Below are 19,357 nucleotides of genomic sequence, written 5' to 3'. Positions count from 1 at the left end.
TGTAAATCCCACAGCCACATCGGGCTTGTAAATGACAACTCTGTACCCATTAATCAGAGTGAACATTACTGCTGTACAATGTATAGTATTTCACTGACAATAATGGATCTCATCAATAGCTGTTCTGTAAATTCAACATGAAAGTAAAACAAAAATAAATAAATGTAATTTAAATGTGTGGCTCACTGGCACCACCTATCTGAAATAACCAAAAATGAAAACACATTTTCTAATGTAACGTGTGCATCAGAAAAAATTAGAATAATACACATATTTCATCTGACAGTGTCTTTAATTCAAAATAGACTATAGACATGAATAAGACTTTTTACACTGCCAACTGCATAAATAACAATAACATTCAGTAAAACTTGACATCTCGTCACTCAGGCGATGTGTCAGCCATAATAAAATAGGAAGTCAAATAAAAAGTTAAATAATAAATAGTTAAAATTCATAAATCATCATTAAAGAAGCGTTGTAACAGACAGTATGAATGCATGTGGAGGCAACATGTCTGAGAAGGACTTATACATGCCTCCAAACACTCACTTCAGCCAAGAACAAGTTTGGCATGCTAAAAGTCCGGTTCCCTGCAGCTCTCGAATGCAGCACAGAGCATTATGGTCCTGTCCCGTTATGTTTGGGCGCAGTTCCCAGCTCCAACACAAGATGGCGGTGTCCTTCTGACCATCTTCTCTCATGTTGTTTTGAGAGGATGGTTTCCTTTCAGAGCATGAGCAGGATAGTGTCATTAACAATTTATTGAAGTCCAAACAGTCTAAGTTAAAGCAGCTGTGAATTGCTATGAAGCTGGTGCCATCTTGAAGTTTTATAGGTTGAACCCGATCCGTCAGTTGATACCCATTTGTCATTAAAAGGCCTTGTTTTGAGTGGCTCTGTGCTCTTCGGTGCAGACTTCAGGCCATTCATCATATCCTCACATTTCGTCTTAGTCTGCAGTGTGTCCAGCTGCGTCCCCCTGGCGTCGGTCACTGGTATTGGAGGTAATTCTTTAGGGATTGTGGCAAAGGGAGAGTCTCAATTTCCTGAAGGCGTTCACGTCCCAGAGCGAGACGGGCGGTTCTGCGACACAGGTCCATCAAAGGCAGGGGTTCGGCTGTGGAAGAAAAAGAGAGAGAATGATTAGAAATATTGCGGTGATTGTGCCTCGACAGAACAGTGACGCTTTTATTCACACTTCACATTTGACACCTGTTTAGACACTTCACAATCCAGCTCCATGCACCATCTGTCAGTGCTGCTTTTATGAGCTCATTTCCTGAGATGGTTAATGACAAACGTCCGCCTCCTCTAGGTTCGTAAGCATCTATTTAGAGCTATTCCCCGCATTACTTCAAAGTCAGGCCCTTTGTTGACCTTCATCTTATATTGAGGGTGAGGAGGAGGTAATAGATACAGCGCAATGTAGCTGGAGCACTCAGACACACCCACTGCTGAGAGGCAAGATGACACAGGGATTACAAGAGCAGGGAAACAGTGAGAGCGGTGGCCCGAAACGTGATCTTAAAAGGTGTAAATTTTCTGGAGGAGGGTCCGCCACCTGCTCGTGTCTGTATGATGTTATTGCTTTGCCCGGAAGGTTCCACAGTTAGCTACCAAAATGGAGACAAGCAGATAATGCCACCAGTTACAAGTTACAAGTCAGATCTGTGGAGAGAACAGCCTGCTACTAACTAAAAAAAGATATGCAGGTGGTGGAACTATCTCTAGAAAAGTTACCGCAATTAACAACAGCTGGATTTAAGAGTGACATTAAAGACAAACTAAATACCAAAACAAAGACCTGACAGCTGAGGGTGTCACAATATCACATTCAGTGTTACGACCAAACAACAGAAATCTTTCATTTTATTTCATTGTCGAACATGCTACTATTCCTTATGTTTGGGACCGGTTTTATCAAAACTATCTTCCTGAATGTCAAAATCAATTCATTGTGACAAAAACAACCAGATTAAAAAAAGAAAAAAAGCTAAAAAATGCTCAAAGTGTCAGAATTCAGTCAATGTGGTGTTGGAATTAAACTATTCACTTGTGTACTTGTGGGCAAAGAATTCTTTCAAGAATGCCTCTATTCAATCTATTTAGCAAAACGTGCATACAATGACATTTCCATGGTCATCAATAATATACTTTTAGAGTTTATTTGCCATAAAACTTTACAAAGCATACAATAATTGCCGACAAAATGATGACAAAATCAAACCATTTGCGTATTCAAAAGTTTAGCAGCACTAAAAACACGCACTAATCACTTGTTTCTTTTAACCAAAAACAATTTCCTGAGGCCGTTTTGCAATATAGCCCCATTCTGCTTTATCGTACCATCACTTTTAATTACTGATAATAGGCTGTCTGATTGGCTTAATTACAGAACAGGGCGGCTGCAGAATGAACAGCCCCTCTCTCGCAATTTTCGCACTGAATACACAGCAACACATTGTGCCCCTTTGACAACCTCACGTCACTAACCATCAATCAGGGTCCACAGCCCAAATGAGCGGAGAGGAGGCGATATCATGCAGATAAGCAAATGACGAAAACCAGACATGTTTTTTTGTGTTTTTGTGAGCATCCTTTACCACCTGCTTCTCCCTCAAGGTGACACGTGAAGGATGCGGAGGCACAAGCTCACACAGGAGACTGCATAGTGTGTGTTACTGTGTGTTACTGTGTGTTACTGTGTGTTACTGTGTGTTACTGTGTGTTACCGTGTGTTACTGTGTCTGTGGTTGTGTTGGTGCTCTTCATGGGGCGTATGTACTGTTGATTTGCGCGACCTTCTGTTCGACTCTTATTACGTTGCCCTTTGGGAGATGAACTAGAGAAGATGACTCTGAAGTGAGTGGTCAACTAGGACAATAATAAAAGATGAGAGATGACATGTCTGCAATTAAAGATAAATTATGCCATCTCTGACCTTCACTTCATACATTCATCTTCCGTGGGTTTTTTCCATTTGAGGGCGCTATTGAGAGCTTATTCAAGTCCATTTTAACCTTAGGAAGGATAGAGACGCAACAATATTCTTACCAAATTAGGGCTGAAACAAGTTAATTTATTAATGTAACTAATTAATTATTTAGATCATCTTTTATTAATTTAGTGATAATTATTTGAACTACACAGACTTCAGAACACAGAAGAGGTTTTATGACTCAGACAAAGCAAGAATCACCTCAAAAAGACATGTAAATTTTGAGTTTCTGATCAAAAAACACTTTTATACTGCATCAGGACGTCCTCAGACAGCATTAACTTAGCTTCATCTGTGTTAAATTATATAAAACATCTTAGGAGTAATTGCAAGAATAATTGATTAGCAAAATAATTGTTAGTTACAGCCCAATACCAAACATCAGGTCAAATTTTAGTAATGATTTTACTTGTGGTAGTTTAAAAGTTGTATTTTCTGTAAGAGGCATTTGGTCAAAGTGAATGTGTATTGATGAAGAATTCAGAAATGTAAATACTGACTGTAAGAAAAGGAACAAAAGAATAAGTAGTAGGGCTAGTTATAATGTGCCACGCTCATTAGAACTAAATATAACCTTCCCCCTGAGATGCTAAGCTGGCTTTGCTTTGGCTGATCATATATGACACTTGTAAACACTTGCATTAGACTGTAGTGCAGTCAACCATACAACCATAAACATGATTAGACGTGTTAGATCGGAGTCGCTCTAAAAAAACATAAGATCATTAACAGCATCTTCCAGCAAATAAATACTGAAATAAATAGAGACTACACATGTTATTAGCAGATGATACACTGCAGTAACAGTGACAGCCAAAATCACTGACTGGAGAAGCCCCCCAGAATATTTTTTTTACAAGGGTAAATGGTGATGAAACATTCAAAATGGCAGATGTTGAAGGGCATTCATTCAAGTGAGTGACTATGGTGGCACTTCTTGATTTAACTTTCTCCATCATAATCTATATATTTTTTTAAATCATATGTTTTGTGTAACATAATTCTAAAGATTCAACAGAAGCTCAAAGAATTGTGTTAAATAAAATGATTCGGATCATTGCCTGTGTACCTGTTATCACAAAAGTCTGAGCAGGATTCTTGGGAACAGGGCAGTGTATTTGTGAGCACAGGTGGAAAATGTACTACCCCAAGTGTTGTTCACCAAAACCAATTAATTCATTTTGCTAGGCTGTTTTTTTGTTTTTACATCATTTCAGCGCTCAACTCCAGCTGCTGTGACAAATGCTGCTCTGTTAACATCGGATTATTGGCCTCTTGCTCCAGAGGGAGGAAAAAACAACAGGTAAATATAAAAAGTCATAATTATAAAAACTCACTTAAGTATTGTTAAGTCACAGCTCAATTTGAGGAGTAATCGAGCCTGAATTAAAACATAAAAACCACATCTCAAACAGCTAGTCTTTTGGGAGGAAATTAAAATATTGGTCACAGTTTGTATTAATTAGGAGATGCCCTCAGGATGTGTACAAATGTCTTTATGACATTACATGAGGAATTAGACCAACTAACGTTATTTTTGCCCCTAATACAGCACATATGTTTATTATTCATTAGGTTTTTTTGTCCCGTGTTTTGTGTGTGATGTAAAATGGATAAAATCTGCCACGCAACAGCAATAAAACAGAACAATTCAAGTGACTACTACTAGCAAGGAGCTTATCTTGGGCAGTTCTTTCACTTCTTATTGAGGCCTTTGGATATATATTCTCCATGTATTAATATCTAAGTAAAATCTTACATGGTTTAAATGGTTTACACTGTTTCAGAAATACTGCAACCAACCCCTAAAAAGCCAGTTGAATACTAGGTCTATATTGTATACTTCAAAGTTCAAAGATTTGTTTAAATAACAGCACTTACAATAAGAGTTGAACCGTACAATAAATGTACAATACACCGACCTTAAAACAAAATACATTTTCTCTCAATATTGAATGAAACGTGTCCATGTGTTGCATTGTGTGGTGCTGTTGTGACTGATGATGAGCCTCACTGATGACGCCAGCCGGAAGCATTAGATTGACTCCACGCGAGGACCTCCCCCTCCGAGATGAGAGCGTTTCTATGGATATGAAGGGTGACCCCGGGAGCAGCACACAGGGGAGCAGGTACAGAATGATGTACGTAATGAGATGCAGCGCACAGGAGAATTTATCGTGTACGGACGATGATAATGGGACAGGGGTGAAAATGGCAACGGCAGCAGGGTTTTTATGATAGATGATAAAACAGACCTGCGAGCGGGGCCGGGAGCCAAGCGCAACACATCCTTAAGGGCTCCTGTTTCATTTTTGACTGACTAAATAATGCCAGAGATGGGTAGTTACGGTTACAGTTCAGTATATTTACCTGAGGTTTAAAAAATAAATAAATAAATAAACTTTTATGATATATTTGACAGTGTAACACTCGTCTTACACGAGCAAACGTTTTGGCTACTCTTCCTCACTGCGCTTCTGATTTCAAAGGTCTCAGTGCAGCTTGGCAGGAGAAATACTCAGGAAGATTGGCAGTTTGAGGAGCAAAACAGCCCTCAGGACAAAAGACTCCTGTGTCCAGCAGCCCGGGTATCACAGTGTCCCTCCTCTGTGTCCTGCATCACTGTCAGCCTCCAGGTGGAGCTTAGTGAACTCTGGAGACTCTGGAAAACTCTCTTCTCTTACTTCACTCTGTGCTTCGGTTGATGAGAAGACGGGCTATTATCTTGAAGTACTTCCTCCCGAAGGCCCTCTGCCGGGTTTAGTGTAAAACGTTTGTAGCATTTCAGAGATCCATAGCTAATTCCATGCAAGCTCCTTGCAGGGTCGCCATGGATACAATGACAAGTGACAAGGCTTTACTGTATGTCGGTAATGATACTTGACAAACCATCAAACTATAAATCAAATGTTGTGTCCAGACAGTTTTGCCTACAACTTTGAGTAGTAGTTTACCCAAATATTTTCTTGTACTTATTGAGTATTATTATTTTGAATTTGAATTATTTAGATTTGTGATTTGATGCCAATTTGAACCAATTTAATCTCAATGGAGCACTGTCTGTGGCTCAGTCACCAAGCTACAAGGGGCAATAGCTTACAATTTACCCTTTTTTGTTGTTGTGTTACTTTTAATGGCAGTTGGCAGCCAAATGAAAAGGAGCATTTACAGCCACCTACTGTAGTTGTACGTCAAAGTATGTGTTTTACGCTATACCGTAAAAAAAAGAGAAAGAGAAATAGAGAGATAGAAAGAGAAAGAAAGGAGAGAAACCCATTCTGAAAAGTTTGTCTGCCTGCTCCATTCCATCTGTCTGTCTTTTTTTAAACAAATCATTCTCCTTCTTCACCAAAATAAAAAAGAAGAGACTACACTTTCAAATGTGAGGCTTCGTCCACTATACCATCAATGACTCTTTACCACTTCAGCTAAATCACACGTTTACAGGTAATGCCAATAGGAAACATTTCCTTGTGTGAAACGCTGTCTAAATGAGAGCGATATGGGGAAAGGAGACGACTCAGGCAAATCTGATCCACTTCATTCAGATCCCTCCTGATGTGAAACTCGACCCGGCTCCTCAGCTTCTGCCTCTGCATTTTACCTCCTTCAGCCTGTGGCCTTTCCCCCTCCGTGCCGTCTTATCTGCCTCTCCTTTGTACTGCAGCATGGTGTTTGATCATCTCCGTTGCTGTGAGCTGTGTCATCAAAATCCCATCAAGTGAAGGAGACAGGAGGCTTGTTTGGTTCAATGACAAATGCCGATATATGGCGACCCAGGAGCGTGATCGTTTTAGTGTAATCCTTTAATCTGTTAATTAAAGAGAATTTGCATGAAAAGGCACAAGTGTACAAGGATTTCTTTTGGCCACAAGTGGTTGCGTTCATTGTAAAGCGCGAGCTGTAATCCTTCAAACAGCCATTACAATAAATATTTACACAATCGGCATTCGCCAAAGCCTCGTGAACATGTTGAACGCAAATCCCAAAGAGTCTATGCAAGGTCACGTAGACAGGAAATCTAAGGCACAAACCCCGATGCACCTGGGAGACGGGCGTAATTGAAAATGAACACACACAAAAAGGGTTAAGTAAACATTAGAGCTGCAAAGAATTATCATGGGAAGACAAAAGGAAAACAATATTGGTATTGATAGGTGAAAGCCATTAGAATGAGTTTAGATTGATAATAATAGGTCTCTGTAGAAAGCAAGACAAACAGCTCTATCCTGCAATGCTTAAAATGTAGTGTGGATAGCTGGAGCAGAATAAGGCTCATTATTTATAGATTTATAAAGCAGCAAGCATAGGGGAGCACACTCGTTATGGGAGAAAAAGTAGATAAGGTGCATTAGCCCAAGCCGAAACTAACTGGTTCTACTTTTGGTGTTTTTGAAAAACATGACAGAATGACTCATTTTCTATTTTTACCGTTCAAAACTATATAGCACTCTTGAAACATGCATCTTAAGTTTAAGATGACAGCATGATCAAAGGAAAATGTTATAAGATGCAAATCTCCTTCAACCTCTGAACAAAAAGAGACAGGGGATAACCTCAGAGACAATAGTAAGATATGAGTTATCTGAACAACATCCGTCTTAAACGCTGAACGGCTTCACCATAAGTCTGTCTGTGTCTCTATGTAATGAGGCTGCGCTCAGTCTGAACCAAGGAAGCTGCTTTTGTTCTACAAAACAACAGCCACAGGCACTAAAACTGATGGAAGCAAAACTTGCTGTGAATTAAATTCAAACATTTTCCTGTGAAAGCTGCATAATACGATTTAATTTGACACTTTTTCTTTTTTTTCTTTTGGGCACCAACATTCATGGCAACTGTAACGTAAGCATAAACTGGTGTTCAAATTTGCTAAAAAAGTGAAGAACTCATATTGGCAGAAATAAGATTTGGGCGTTCATTAAGATTTTAGTTTACATTTAGATAAGCTAAACCAATAAATAGTGGATAGTGACATTGAGAAAAATGTGTATGTATTATGTAATTATATTTTGATTTAGTTATTCCTTTGTTTCGAGCTTATGGAATAGTGTAGGACACATAGTGTTTACAATAATTACATATTGTTTGCATACTCTAACCAACATACAGATGCACAAATGAGTTAATTCAAGATTGCACATATACATCTGAATGTCCACCATGGATCCCCGTATCAAGTCAGTGAAAAATACTAATAAACAATAAGCAATCAACATATTAACTCCCCCTTGTACATCACATATATATGTTATATTGATATTAATATTGTTTGTCTCAATAACAATTTTCAGATGATATTTTCACAAAGCATCAGGAAAGTGCCAAAATGAACCTGTTAATGTCTTGGTTCAAGTTCAAGTATTGCAAAAAACATTAACAGACCATAAAATAGACCACAAATGTGAAGAAATATTACTATACCATTGTTTGGGCGATGACACTAGATAGTTCTGTATCTATTTGAGCTAATTTTTTTAATGGTTTTGATAACAGACCGTATGCTCAATATTCTAATTTAGCAGATCACCAAAACAACATTTTTGATAATTTAAAGATTTCCAATATATATTTCCCATGTCAGAATGTCCCAGCCTCTATAAAGGAGTTAACAGACCGACACCGACAGTGCACAAGGCTGGCCATAACCAAGAAGATTACTGGTATTACAAGCCATACTGCTGTTCTTTTGTGAGGCCCTATTGTCCTTTTAGTGATGTGTTGTACAGTAAATCCACAGCGATGGCCTCCGGAGGGATAAGAACCGGCCAGATAAGAGAAAACGACACAGGAACACAGGAAGTCAAGCAGGGAAAGAATGATCAATCGCAACAAGGCGACCCTGAGATCTCCTCGATAAACTGCAGGTAGATACCAACAATTCTATAAAAACATCAATATTGCTTGAATTAATGATTGTAATTTACTAAGCATTAATATTCCTGTCTACATGCAAGTCTGTCGTCGTGAAGTGCCGTTTTATGCAAAGCACAGTGTCCCTCTATCAACCCTGAATGTAATCTGCTGATGTTGATGCACCGTGGCATTTGCTAATAGCTTTTACAAGAAAAAACCAAGAGGATTGTTAACATGCGATTACAGCCTTAGAATTTAGCGATCAAGCTCAGGTACAAACAAGCTCTGAGGATGTGGGAGCGATAAAGAAATGACCTGAACAGACACGGAAAATATGATGAACTAGACACCAAATTGAATAGTAGTAGCAGCATTGCCCCAATACAACCAATACTATATTGTAAAAGCAGCTTTAGATTAGAGCGCTGAAGAAGTGCACTGTTAGCGTGCAAGTTGTTGTTCGCTTTACTCGATTGCTCTCTGAACTTTGTGAACCTCGCTTATAAACTTAAGCTTAACATAATTAGGAAGGAAGGCATTAGCAAAGCAAGCAATATATGTGGACTGTTGCAAAGAGTTTGAAATATTAGGTATCGCCGCTAAAATATTATATAAAGTAGTATTAAGTGTCCCATGTTCTCTGTGTGGCTTGAAAACCGCTCTTTAGTCCGTGTAGAACTTATTTTCTCTCAAAGTTGGCACCCATGTGTTAACTAAAACACAAAAGTAGAAGGGGGACACAATTCATGGTGGCAACTTCCAGAATAAGGTCGAAAATCATCATCTAGATCAGGGAAATTAAATATATTCTAAGTAGATAGATATGTCTGCATCATTTGAATCATTTACAGCATTAAAAAATAAACTTTTCCATCTTGTTAACAAAGCATATAGCAAACACAGGCATAATCGTAGCCTTCACAATTTACATACCGGTACTTATTTCAGTAGATTAGAAAACATTAAAAAAGCAGGCAAATTACAACTTCTAAGAGTATTAACAGATAAAATGAAAGCTTTCACATCACAGGTTAAAGTGGTCTTTCCTAAAGCACTGACACACAGTTTACAGAAGTGTTCCTCTCCTCCAACAACATTCAAAGGGTCAGTATTGCACAAAGGATGTATGTGCACCAGACTCCATTGAAGGACAGTAAAGTATACTCCTGCTGCAGCATGCAGTTTTAGCGGATTAGTGCAAACGAGACCCACACGTGCACTCACACGATCCTGGGCACGAGCACCCACATGCGCGCGCTCACACGTGCAAGACACTATTGAGACGAGACGGCTTTAGCAGGTCAGGTCAGGGCGCTCCGTAGCCCTTAAGTCGTTCAGTTGATTAAATGGACAATGATGTCTTAGTCGAGCGCCATTTCTATTAGTCAACGAATGTATTTTTTCTGAGATTTGAAGATTTGTACAGACCACAGCAGAAAGAAGAATGCCTAGAGTGAGTTAGCTAGAGATAATGAGAGTGACGCATGACGTTTAAGCTCCCTTTTGACATGTGAAGACTACTACGTCTCTGTATGCACATTTATTATTAAGTCTTGTGAATGCAGTTTGGGTCAGATGCATGGTCAGGTCAACGTATGGTAAGATTATGCAGTTAAATTATTCATATCACCATATAATCATAAGAAGTGAAAAAGAATCATCGTGAGAATCGTAAGCAACGTGTCATTTCAGTATACTCCAAAAAAAAAAATGTTAACTTTTTTTTACTAGGCTGTTTATGTGCTGATACAAATGTCTTCAACGTGAATGAAAGTGAATTAAGAATGTCACTGTTGTGTGATCATAGTGTCAAACACACCGTTTCTTCTCACAGTCAACGAAACATTCAAATTTAATATTGTGACATCTCTAGGTCAAAGAGATAGTGAATTATTTTTGTGAACTCGAGACCCGTCTAGTCAACTAAGCAATGCACAGATGCACTGCTGCCCTAAACTTCGTACTTCAGCGGACACGCTCAGATCAGAGGGGGTCAAGCGTGTACCTTAGTCCAATACAGTGAAGAGATTTAAATGAAAAGACATCTGATTCACAGGACGGCAAAAGCAGCTGTGTTCGGTCCCATTAAGAGGTTGACAGGCTATACTTGTTATGACAGTGTCCTGAGATGGAAAGTACTGCAGCAGGCCGGTTCAAACTAGGACAATGTCTGAGCTCCACACCGAAACCACATGAATCTGCAGGCTGCAACTTTAAGCTCCAAGTCCAAAACACCAAGGATGTTTACTACTATTAAAAAAACCTGAATACTGCATTGCATGATAAAAGAATTGTGTACAGTATTATTACATAGTTTACAAGTCCATCACTATTGGTGTTTGAAGTTGTTCAGCCACTAATGTGCACTCAAACACACTGCACCTCATCAAAAACATTTTATAGGCTGATTGGGCTGAGCTATGAAGCGAAAGATAATTTCAATTTCATCAATAATTAAAAGGACTGAGCTATTTAAAATATCAGTCCACAGTAATTTAATATTGACCGATACAACTTTAAAAATGATTCATAACTGCCAGGTAACTAAATTTGAATTAGTAGGGATATGGCAAACGACAACACGATTTACCACACAGGATAACATATTAAAATTCTTAAAAACAACACAGGATTACAATGGTGTCATTGTGTAGAGACTGCGTCAGCCTTAAGAAAAACAAATCTTTTATTATCCTCATTCTCCCAAAAGAACAATGTTTTCTTGTTCAATAATTGTAAGACTATATGTTGCCATTATATTTCATGAGTAGAAAAATATTGATGCAGCAATAATATCAATGTCAATGGGCAGAGCTGAAGCAAAACGGAACGACAAATATATCTCCAGTTAGTTATAACACAAGTGAAGATAACTATAATCTCCTTTAAATGCAGTTTTGTCCCAGAGCACATCTACATTAGTGTTGACTGAAACAAATGAGTTGACGACAACATCCTAATAGCTGTATTTTTTTCAACATGCCTCTCGGCACTGAACAATACAAATCAAACAATATCAGCGCCACAACACAGGGAATATCCCATCAAAAGCAAATCAGTTTTGATAGTTTTATTTGGGAGCGAAATGCAGTGTCATCCACAGAGGCAGGTGTGGAGCTGGATAGAAATAACAGAGCAGTATTAGCTCTGCCATCAAACAGTGAGAGGCTGCGACTAACTGGAGTGGAAACCTTGAATCCAACCTTCAGAGTAAATCAGAACCACAAAGCACTTTGTAAAAATGCTACAATTGAGAAAATTAAGTTTAAGAGGACCATTATTTACTTGTGTGAATGAAGAAAGATACAACAAAGTACTGTTTATAGCCTATTTGATGAGGGAAGATTAGCAGAGGTCAAATTCATTAACAACCAACATTTTCACATCAATTTTTTCCACTAAGCCTACAGGTGTCCAACATGGAAACCATTTTTGTAAATACCATAGACTGTATTCACTTTATTCCGAAGCCTATCCGGGCGCCGCCATACGACGTAATCCTTCTTCTGGTTGTATTAGTTAACATAGGGCTGCTGACCTCGAGAGGAATTAAATTCTATACAGACTAAAAAGCAGTTTTTGGGCCGCCCAGGGAATCAGTGCATTTTTGACTTGTTGGTCACATGAACATTGGATATTTTACACAAATAAATCTACTTTATAGTATATTTAACAACAAGACTTTTCCCTCATTCATCCATTTAAACCAGGGTTAGAGTTAGGGTTAGTTTCTGCAGGACCAGAAGTGAGATTACAACGTCATTGTCGATCGTGTGGGGAAAGAGAGAAAAGTGGGCGGGGCGGAATAAAGTAAACGTGCACATTTCAAAAAACCTATCAGGAGCAAGGTTGTAGAAGGTACACGCCCCTTCCCGCCCCTTCCCGCCCCATGGTAACCTGCAGTACTTAGCAGCGATATATGCTAACCATCAAACAAACCTGTTGCTAAGGTGAGCTGGAGCAGACCATGGCAAAAGAGGGCACCTGATTGGTCCGTTATTATTGTTCATATCTTGATTTACAAAGACGATGGCAAACTAAAAAAACAAGATCATGTAGAGCTTTTTAAAATTAACATTTTAAGTCCTGAATGATGAGCCACAGCAGCAGTTATAGGGAAAGAGGCGCAGATGTTTCAGTAGAAAGTGAATGGGAGCCAGACTCAAAAAGGAGCAAATTCACAATCTTACTTCCTATTTGGAATGCAGTCGCTAGCGGGCTAGCTCTGTCCACTTACAGTCTATGGTAAATACTAAACAGTGTGCATAATAACACACTTTTGCAAATTCCCTCTTATTGCCACATTTATTTATTGTAAACTAAAAGGTTATCAATATATAAGAGAAGGCTATTGATACGTGCTAAAGTCAGCCGTCCCCATCAAGTGAAGGACAAGGACAAGACACACTGTAAACAGGAGACCCAGCTGTGGAACAAAGGTCACAGAAGATTTAACAGGCATAATCCACAGGGAGAGACAGAGTTGGTTTGAATGGAGAGGCCAGGGAGGTCAAGTAAAGGAAGACTGACAGCGTCTTCCCTCTGAATGGACAGAAGAGGTTATAGCCGGGGACAGCACTGCGTCATGAATGACCCACTTTGGTCAACAGAGGTCACAGTGGCTCCGAACACGTCTCGTCTGGAGCTGCTCTGACCCGTCCTTGACAGTTTTTCACAGTTTGAAATGGCAGCTATGTCCGTTTACTGTACACTGTGACATCTGCAGACGCCAGCGACCGATACACATTTTGTGCCGCAGCTTTGAACAGTGGGAGACCGTAAAGTGTATAGATCCACACCTCAGGGGCACATGGTGTGGGAGGCAGCTTACGGCTACTAAAGAAGGATAGAAAAAACAAAACAAAACAACAAGAAAGAGAGCCGCAGTGCAGAAAAGTAAAAACATGAATACTATATGTAACATAACCCCAGAGCACAACAAGCATCATTCGAATGAATAATTAAAGAACATTAATAGCCTAGCCAGAACTGCTTTTTTCCTTTTGTACTGTAATCTATGTATACAAAGAAAGCAAAATTGGCAGCCACAACGGCTCAGTTGTTGAGATGTCAAGATTATTCGATTAATTGATAATGATTGTGATTATTCAGGTCCCAGTATAATCTCAAAAAAACAAACAAACCAACAACCGTGAGAATAGTGGGTAATTTCAGTTCGATGTAGTCTCCAAAAAATGTATAGAGTACTTTTTTATAGAGCTGTTGAGACAATAATACATTTTCATTCAGAACATTTGAATGTACAAAGCTAGACTGTGAAAGAAAGCAAATTAAGGATTTCACTGTTGTTTGGTCAAAGTGCCAACAATCATGAGTAATTGTAAAATTTGTGACGTCTCTTCTCACAACAATCTTAACGCTAACATTCCTCAGTTGTTTGCAATTATACTGCTGTTTAGGAACAAGACCACTGCAATGGAGCCCTGACTTTACCCAGTAATCTATCGTTTCCAGTTTTGAGACTATGACGACGTACAGGGGTCATTGTACAGATTACAATGGGCCATAAGCGGGAGCATAATCTGCCTTGGATCACATTGTGCCTCTGAATTGAAATTGCACTGGGGCTGTAATTATCAGCCCGGCATGAGCAAGTGTTTGAAAGTAAACTTCTCACTGCTTTTCTCATTTGTGTGGTCGTGCAGAGTGAGTGATGTACCACAAAGAACTGTTAAGTCCTTCAGCCTATTTAATACGGCTTGGCTATAAACGGTCCCAGTGACAAAGAGTTGGTCTCCTGAGGTTTACTGGCAGAGGTGATTGGTGAGCTTGCAATTTGTAGATGTTTTAAATTTCAAGCAGTAACAGTCACAATAGTTGTATACAAGCGTAATCCCAATAGCAGCAGTAAATATGTTTCATCAAACCCAAGGATCGTTACATTTTAAGGTTAAAAAAAAATTGTGTTTCTTTGCTGCATAACTTTGAAATCCCCCACACAGACTTTCTGAACCCTTAAGTTAAGATATTTTTTTTTGACTCAACAGTGGCTTTTCCTCAAGGCTGACAAGAACTGAAATATACTTTTGTACTAAGCTAAAAACAACTTTATAAAACCAGCAATGGCTTAAGGAGCTGTCAATGCAGCAGATGCTCTGGGATAGCATCCATAGTCATATAAGACTGCTGTTGCTATGAGACATCCACTGTAATATTCAAGAACGTTCAAGTATTTGCATCTTGTTGGCACAATTGTACTAGAATAAAATTCAAGAGGTTCGTTTTACATAATAATATACTGCACAGCCAACTCAAATGTTTTGGAAGCGAACATTTTGCATGTTAAGTTGATGTGGAGAAATGATGACAAAAACTAAATTTACAAATAGTTGTGGTGTCAGAAAACCAACAAATCAGTTTCAAAGCCAACATTCATTTCAAACCATGTATAATGAGGCTGATCTGCTATGGAGGCAATAACAGAAATGACCAGAAACAGTTAGAGCATCATAGTTGGCCCAAATGTACTGAAAGATGAAGGTCATTGCTCTATATTTAGCCACAATAGAAGCACTTTCAGACAGCGTAGGTTAAACACCCAGTGCACTCACTGTGTCGTTTATATAACAAGGTGACTTTCACTTACTGCAGGCCCACGCAATATCTTTCATCTTGTACTTTGTCTTTCAGTGGAGAGTGAAATGTGACAGATTTATTTTCCAATTTGTTTTCTTTCTTAGATTTATTTATTATTTTTATCACAATATGTATGTTTCAACCTTAACCTTAAGCCTGGCATATCTATACCGTCATAATGAATTTGTGATATTGCTCCACAGATTTATTTCCCAATAGCACAAGTCACATTGGCACTCAACGACACAAAGGGGAAGAGGTGTTAACTGTTCCAAGTGTTTTAACCTTGCACCAAATGTTAAATGAAAAAGTCTGTAAAAGCATTCTCCACTGAAAAAGTAAGCAAGTATTTACCAATGTATACATTTACAGTAGGCAGATTACCAGTATATTAAATATGAAATGCAAATGCTACTAACCACTTCAGAAGAAGAAGTATACAAAGTCCATTCTAGGGTTGTATTGAAACTAGATTCTCATTTGAGCAAGTATCAATACAAAATATCCTTTTTACAGAACATTGAACCTTTCCTGGACAGTTTTAAATTATTTATTTTATAAGTTCTTTATCAGACCTAGTATTTCCACAATAATTAATAAAAAAAAAAGTAATAGTGTTGAAAATAGCATTTCATGACATCCAAAGCACTTTACCTTGCATTATTTATTCACTCCACACTTGATGGTGGTCACCATGGTGATGGTGTAGCTACAGCTGTCTCGGGGCAGACTGACGGAAGCAAGGCTGTCAATCTGTGCCACCAGCCCCTCCAACCATTACCATCCTTCACTGCACACCACATTCAAGCTAAGCAAAGTAGATTAAGTGTCTTGCCAAAGGACACAACGACAGTTTGTACAAGAGCCTCTGCTGCCTCAGGCCCTGGTGTTCCAGTGGTCTCACATCTAAGTACTAACCCGGCCTAACTCTCTTACCTTCAGAGATGAAATCAGGCATTCTCACGGTGGCAAAGCGTAATTACAGCATTAATGACAATGACTAGTATAACTCAACCTGGCAGTTAACAACAATAAGTAGCATTTTCTCAATTTTTAATAGCATTTTTGAGAACAAGAAAAGTCTTGTCTCAACTCTCAATAAAAGTTTCATCTCAGATGTAACAACATTGTAAAGTTCTAATTGAAGCTTTATAACGGAGGGTCAAGCCAGGAGAACCAGAACCTGACCTCTGCAGCAGAACCCTCGACACCACTTCAGCCCGATGCAGAAGTGGTCCCCACACTGTACTGTAACAGAGGGGGCGGTGAGTCCAGAGAGGAGCCGGCTCAGCCAGGATGAGATAAAGTGACAGATAATACAGACAGTGCTGGGCAAAGTGGACGGAAAAGACAAATCCAGGAACACAGACGTGTTAAGAGAAAATAAAAGGATGATGCCAGAACAGGAGAAGCACAGAGGAAAACAATATTGTAAAATCTTCTGGAGTTTTACACTCCGCTCACATTGTGGCTGGCGAAACAGTCTATCCTTGTGAAGAGTATGGAGGAAGGTTGTATTGAGCTTAAAAATACAGAAATAGTCTAAGTCTAGATAAGTGAGCACAGTTACAGCAAAGCATCTGACAGTGTTTTGCTTATAAATGTCAAGGTCATATCAGGAACTCAGAAATGTTCAACGGATTCAGCTTTTCAACATAGACAAACACACAGACACAAACACACTTGAATAGTATAGTTTTGGATTTCTTTTTCAATATTACATATGGTATAGAGGTGGATTTGAATATATTAATAAAATGTGGATATAAAAAGGACTACATAGTAAAAACTAATTCTATCTAATAATCTAATAATTGTCTATATGCACATTTTTAATAAAATAATTTAAACAAACGACCCAATTTCACTTTCAGTTGAACCTCTTTATAGTATAATAACCTGCCAGTCAATCTGAATGTACTAATAAGGCATATACTTTATGTCACAATGTCAGAAAGTCTTAACATCAAGCCGGGGATTGGCAATATTTCAGTGGAGAAAGTACAGTAAAACCATGAGGGGTTTGTTGTGAAAGAGGCGAGTGCACAGGATTTCCTCACACGCTCTCACTGATTCACATGTTGACTCATTTTATTCAAAAAGTCCAGGATTCGAAAAGGCAAGCACAATCCCACGGAAATGCACTGGTTTCTAAGGAAACTCTAAACAGGACATAAGATAGTGAGCTGCGCAATTATTATGTGATGAGCACGTATGTGATTTCAATATGAACAGACCAGCTGCTACGTGCAAATTGTGTGGTGTTAATTATTAGGTTTGACTTCAGTGTTAAAAGCACAAAAGAGAATAATTACAAGGTAGGATTTACCCACAGTTAATGCAACTTGGAGGACTTGAATACAAAAAGAGTAGTCAAATGTAATGCTGACCTCATATAAGCCTACAGTAGCATCAGACAGAGGACACCACAAATTGTATGTTAATGCAATTGAGTGTTTGCCTAAAGTGAACAATATATTTCAAAATCCATTCACAACAGAGCAAAAGAGTAGTTGCAGTGCTACTGTCGATATATGCCGCTACTACTAAAAGCGTAAAAGTGAACAGATGCCCTATTCGCTTTTACACTGAAAGTTTAGTATAAGCCACATTAAGGAGCAATGTGTAATTTTCTGGAGGCAGGTACACTATTGTGACCCGAATTGTGAACTGGTTTATGATACTATGTTAATAATAATACACGGATATTGTCATAATGTGTCATTTTTTTCTCTTTTTATAGCGGGACTACACTTTTCCCCACCTACCCCTCCTATTGGTCAGCCTTCGTCATGACCCGAGTGAATTTTAACCAGTAACAGTGAAGTGTAAACTCTGAGAATAGTTAGTTTCATTTAGTGCAGCTTCCCCAAAACATCATAAAGCCACTCTAATCTACTCTGATCTAAGCTGGAATATGGCATAATTTATTTAATTACAGATGATCAAAAATATATTGAAAACAAGTATTCTCACTGTGTCTCGCCTCCGCACAGATCTGACCTACTTGTGTATATGGAGATCGATGAGTTTAATGTCATACTCAGCCGTACCTGCTTGATAATGCCCGATCTCGTCTGCTCTCAGAAGATAAGCAGGACAGGGCCCGGTTATTACTTGGAAGGGAGCCCGCTGAAAAACCAGGTGCCACTGTGGGGCGGAAATGTTATTGTGTCCTTAGGCAAGACACCAGTAAAGCACTTTGAGTGCAACAGTGTTGTATTAGTGGATTAATGGCAGGTGGTGCCCACTCAACCAGAAAAGGTTTCACAGTGCACCTTTAAAGGTTTAACATGAGGTATATTTTAGAAAAGGTTTGAATTATAGAGGTACTTTTCATCAGTGCTTTTACACTACTACACCTACAAATGTATTAAAGTTAACTAAAACCTTACTCGACATCATGTTAAACAAGAAACAGACAAGAATTATTTCAGGGGCAGAAAGAATTACGGCATCTGCCAAGTAGAAAATTCCTGTGCTCTAAAACCGAAAACCTCGACATAGTCTCCTTCATGAGATGTGCAGAACCGGAGCGTCTCCATGGAAACAGGTCGAGTCATCTCTAACTGACATATTGGTTTGACTTGGACCCTAATATGCCACTGGAGACACAGGCTGGTCTCTTTTCCTGTTAGACAAGACTCTTGGGCTGCAGTGAATAAAGCGGTTGTTAGATAGTGAGATTCATGTGCTGCTGAATTTGGACAGACGTAGACAGAACACATCGAGGGACCTTCAACTAAATCGCAATCCTGGAGTAGATATAAAGGCCCAGTGTGAATTGGTGATGTCGTGAGGCCAAATTGAAGTGTTGATTAGGGGCCAATCTGAAAGAAACGCTCACATAGACAGAGGAGGCGGACAATGACTTAGTGGATTACGGCTCGCATTCATTATAGA

General features: G+C 38.9%; 1 protein-coding gene across 2 annotated transcripts in view; it reads right to left on the bottom strand.

Annotated features, from left to right (window-relative positions):
- Positions 1 to 273: 273 nt before the first annotated feature.
- spsb4a (splA/ryanodine receptor domain and SOCS box containing 4a) overlaps positions 274 to 19,357 on the bottom strand; it is a 54,708-nt gene continuing 35,624 nt past the window's right edge. For both annotated transcript variants that reach the window (XM_072441240.1, XM_072441241.1), the window contains one exon: positions 274 to 1,120. In XM_072441240.1, the coding sequence (XP_072297341.1) occupies positions 993 to 1,120 (128 nt within the window). In that variant the 3' untranslated portion in view covers positions 274 to 992. The remainder of the gene's footprint in view (positions 1,121 to 19,357) is intronic.

This window comes from Eucyclogobius newberryi, unplaced genomic scaffold (genome assembly GCF_026437365.1).
Source record: "Eucyclogobius newberryi isolate DKJ021-1_F unplaced genomic scaffold, fEucNew1.0.hap1 SCAF_12, whole genome shotgun sequence".
Classification (NCBI taxonomy): domain Eukaryota; kingdom Metazoa; phylum Chordata; class Actinopteri; order Gobiiformes; family Gobiidae; genus Eucyclogobius; species Eucyclogobius newberryi.
The sequence above is the reverse complement of the archived record's forward strand: the minus strand, read 5'-3'. Positions and strand labels throughout refer to the sequence as shown.